Source organism: Apium graveolens, chromosome 11 (genome assembly GCF_009905375.1).
Source record: "Apium graveolens cultivar Ventura chromosome 11, ASM990537v1, whole genome shotgun sequence".
Taxonomy (NCBI): domain Eukaryota; kingdom Viridiplantae; phylum Streptophyta; class Magnoliopsida; order Apiales; family Apiaceae; genus Apium; species Apium graveolens.
In genome coordinates, this window is record NC_133657.1 from 204,432,144 (window position 1) to 204,436,657 (window position 4,514).

Here is a 4,514-nt window from a genome sequence, read left to right on the forward strand (position 1 = left end):
ATAAATTTTTAATTAAAAAATATTTTTGGAATAAAATAATATAACTTTAATTTATTTTAAAATTAAATCATGGAAACAGTTTTTGGATTTAGTGTTGTCTTCAACCTTGGATCAAAACCAAGGGTTTAGGGATGAACTTGGCCTAGCTGCCAAGAACATTACCCTAAATCTCCAGAATCCAAAAAATATTATAGAATCCAATCTATTTTAAACCTACAAAAGTAGAATTATAATATATGAATAAGGGAATAATTGAAACAAAAGTTGGTGATACAGAAATTATGAAACCAAAATTAAGTATCACTTAAAAAAGGGTTTCCGTATTAATAAAAGTTATTAATTTCCTCCATCCCTCTCATTTCTCATTTGTGTCCGACATGCATTTTAAAGCATATATAAATTAGAGTTTTGTAACTTAATATTAAAATATATTTTGTTTTGTATAAAAATTAAAACATTCAGTTTTTATGCATTTTTTTAACAATTATGAAAGGAAATTGTGCCCAACAGCTAACAAGTCGTGGATTCTCAAGTACAATTATCAAAGCAAAAAAATAATTAAAAACAAAATTGGAAAGGGAAATTGTAGCATTTATAGTTGATTTTCTACATGGTTGATATTGGGGATTAAGCTTGTGGGTATTCTATTCTGAGATCGGGGATATGTGCGACCTTGTAAAAGTCCGGTCCTTGTTCACCGTTTTCCAGGCGAATCTTGTCACAGAATTCCGAAGGCATCTCCCACAATCCTAGTTTTCGAAGGGAGTTGAGAAATATGAGTCCTTGTGGAAGTTCCTCCAACTTTGGACAATTACGAATATACATATAAAGAACATGCATGCTTCCTTTCTCCACCCTCCAACTTTCAAATTTGTCAAGACGCCACAGATAAAGACGGGTGAGTCTTGGGAAACCCATGGCTGAGCATACCATTTCCTTTCCTTTATATGCGCCAAATGATAAATATAATTTCCTCAAAGTTGGGAATCTTCTCCAGTACTCGCATTGGGTCTTCCTCTAGGTACGAATCCCATAATGTTAACTTGGTGATACGAATCAAAGACACATCAATATGATTATGATTAAGTTCCTGCCGCTGCTCCTCAAATATTTCAGACAACTCTGGGAGCTTGCCATCCATTTCTAATTCCTGAAGGCTGAACTTTTGATTACAAAACAGCTGTCTTATCATGTCTGGATCATTTCTGAATCCTGGATCACCAGATATCCGCATAACAAGGCTCGTGTACAGGATAGAGGAATTTGATGACAAGGCCAAATCAGATAAGTACTTTAACATCTCTTTCACATCATCATAACCACCCTCTACTTTCAGCTTTAGTCTCCGAAGACCGGATAATTTTGGCAGATCCTTAATCTCACACCACTTAGTATTGAAATTTTCGAGTGTCTCTAATTTGCTCAGTCCATTGAACCTTAATTTGGTATTCTTCAGTAATTGGAGAGAGACCCGAGGAGGTAAATACAAATGACGCAAAAATGACAACTTGCCCAAATCATTACTTAACACTGGTGATGTCCAAGGTACGTCTAGGTTGAGTGTCTGTAGCAGCACCAACTTTTGTATAAATGGAAAAGTTTTCAAATTAGAACCCCTTAGGCTGAGATAGCGCAAATAAACAAGGCTGCCTAATACTCTTCCTATATTAGTACCATAAAAGGTACCTAAAACAGATCGTCTACTATGTGTTACTCTTTCAAGAGACAAAACTCTTAGCAACTTAAAATTGGCCAAATACAGTCCCAATCGTAGTTGCTGACTTTCATCTTCACGATCCAGAAATAAAATTGATCGGTATTGTTGGTGATTGAGTTTCTTGGTAAAGTAGGAATTAGCTTCTACGCCACTTTTCAGATAAAATACAAGTTGTCTAGTTTTAGCTTCCCGGGAGATAACTGAACGATTGAGATTCAAATCATTTCCTTCTCCAGTATCAATTACTTTGAAAAAATCTTCTGCTTTTGCCTGGGATAAAGATAGGTCTCTCATAAGATCATGAAGAGAACAACTTTTGAACTTCGTAAGAGATGATTCCAAATCATTAAACCTCACTTGAACCATACTCCTATGGACAAGTTCTCCCATGTAAGATTCAGCGACTTGCATCATTGTTTCTCCTTCCTTTTTATCACTCGATAGTACCATCCCTTCAGCGATCCACAACTGATATAAATTTTCTGCATCGATCCATTCATCTTCCATAAATTTACCTAAATATAGAAAGCATGGCTTCAGCTGCGGGGGTAAGTCATTGTAACTCCAACCTAAAACATTTAATATTTGACTTTCATAATCTTGTCCCGATCCTTTCCCCCTCTTCAGGGATGTGATAATGTCACCATGTACCTTCTCCCACTCTATCAGTGATGGTTTAGTGACAAGAACTCCACCCAAGGTTACTATGGCTAGTGGAAGACCACCACAATTTGCCACCATTTCTCTTCCCAGTTCTTCCATTTTTTTATAGTCTCTAGCAATGTCTGTAACAGACAAAACAACAAGAAAGGTATGTATAAGCCCACATAATATTAAGCTAGGGCGATTCATTAAGAAAAAAGAGAACACCTGGAAACCTCTTCTCCTGCTTCTTTTTCACGAAACAAATTACTTATGGTCAGGAACTCTGTAGGAAAGCAACTGGTTTTCCGTAAGTTTCAAAACACGGTTTAACTACTTTTATTGTTCATACTAGGAGTTTCAGAGTTTTTCATTTGATTTTTCAAGTCTAGTTTTACAAAAATCAGCTGTTTCATAAGAGGTGTCATAACTTTGCAGTCCATTTAGTTACCTTAAACAGATGAAATGAAATTAACAAGAAAGGTATGTAAATTACCTAGATAACCTCCTCTTGTAGGAAGTGCTTTCAACTGAAGTAGCTCCCAACTTTGATCTGGGCTTAGAAGTCCTGGTTGGTGAATGAGTCCATTTGGATTTACGTACTCAGCAACATCAATATTACGACTTGTAAGCATTAATTTGCTTAAAGATTTTCCAGCAGTGAAAGCCGCCTTTATAGAATCCCAAGCATCATTTGACCAAATGTCATCAAGTACTATCAAACATTTCTTCTTTTGCTGGATTTGTAGCAGATTCTCCACTAGCTTGTCTTCGTCCCAAGTAAAGATTTCCTCTTTCTTCTCATGGACGAGACCTATAAGTATTCTCTGCAACACTTGTCTCGTTTGCCACTTTTGTGAAATGGAAACACAAGCTAAACCTGCAAAGTGAGTCTTGATGGTGGAATGATTGTATATTTTGTGAGCCAGAGTTGTCTTACCCAGACCTCCCATTCCACAAATAGAGATGAGCGGGTATGAGGCATCACTTTCATCCACCAGATATCCAACCAATCGGTCAACATCGGCTTGAAATCCAACAAATAACTCTGGTTCAACAGTAGTGAAAGTGTGAAATCGCTTTAGCATTCCTGGTTGTCCATGAGATGAATTTGATGATTCAGGGGATTCTAATGATGTTTTGATATTACAATCACGAAAGCGATTGAAGAGAAGAGACATCTTTCTTTTAATATCTTTGAGCTTTCTTGAAAACGTCCTTGTGTTCATCCTCTGCATTATTTTTCCAGGGGATGATAAAGCTTGGACAAGATAAGTTTCGACGACATGTTCAGCATCATAGGCAACCTCCCGTACATCCGCAAGCAGAATTCGGATATTTTGGTCATGTAACCTTGAATCAGCATCTGGTAAAAATGTCTTGATCCGCATGAGCTCCGTCACCAGTTCTTGAATTTCATCTTGCACTCCATGCAGTACTTGAGCTTCTTCCGACAATAAATCAGTGAGCCTTCCGACAACAATGGACACAATTGATTCAGCCATTCAGAAACCAAGCACAAAATGCAGTAGTTGCAATGCAGATGGAATGGCCTTCTGTAAAATGTTAAGCGATAAGGATTGTATGGTGAAGGTTTTGGAAGGAATTGAATGGGGTGTTTGACAAGAACTACCAAGCACAAAGTGTAGTAGTTGTAATGCAAATGAAATGTTAAGTGATAAGGAATGTGTGGCGAAGATCTGTTGAATAATTCTACTCTTCAAGATCGATAACGTTAATTAGTTAGGCATGCCTTTTTCATGTTTTGGCATGCTTTTTTACTATTTTTTTATTTTTTAATAATTATTTTAATATTAAAAATATCTAAAAATAAAAAATATAATTCTAAAATATTTACATATATTTGAATATCTAAAAAGTTATTAATATAAATGCGTATTATGATGTTATTCAGTTGTTATTATGTTAATTTTAATTTTATATTCAAATTTATTGTATATAAGTCTAAAAATTATGTTTTAAATTTTATTATATTTAATTGATAAATGCCATGTCATTTGGGCATGTCTTTTGACAAAAAACTGTCTATAGGCATGCCTTATAAGAGTCTCATGACAGGTACCTTACTCGGGGGTTAAGTGTAATTCTATAACTAATGACTTGACTGAATTATGGTAACAAAGCTGAGTGAAGT

The 4,514-nt window shown here is 35.6% G+C and overlaps 1 protein-coding gene across 1 annotated transcript; it reads right to left on the reverse strand.

Moving 5' to 3' along the window:
• Positions 1-558: 558 nt before the first annotated feature.
• LOC141697070 (putative disease resistance protein At1g59620) lies at positions 559-4,053 on the reverse strand. The gene is made up of 2 exons (XM_074501267.1): positions 2,856-4,053; positions 559-2,502 (listed from the first exon to the last, which is right to left on the reverse strand). The coding sequence occupies exons 1-2, from the start codon at positions 3,862-3,864 to the stop codon at positions 944-946; spliced, it is 2,568 nt and encodes an 855-aa protein (XP_074357368.1). The 5' UTR covers positions 3,865-4,053; the 3' UTR covers positions 559-943.
• Between the last annotated feature and the right edge of the window lie 461 nt (positions 4,054-4,514).

What these genes read in the sequence shown, in the direction of transcription:
- LOC141697070 (XM_074501267.1), bottom strand. Translation starts at nt 3,864, where the DNA reads ATGGCTGAATCAATTGTGTCCATTGTTGTCGGAAGGCTCACTGATTTA. An exon ending in TACAAGAGGAGGTTATCTAG is followed by an intron (nt 2,503 to 2,855) that starts GTAATTTACATA and finishes TGTCTGTTACAG; the next exon opens with ACATTGCTAGAGACTATAAA.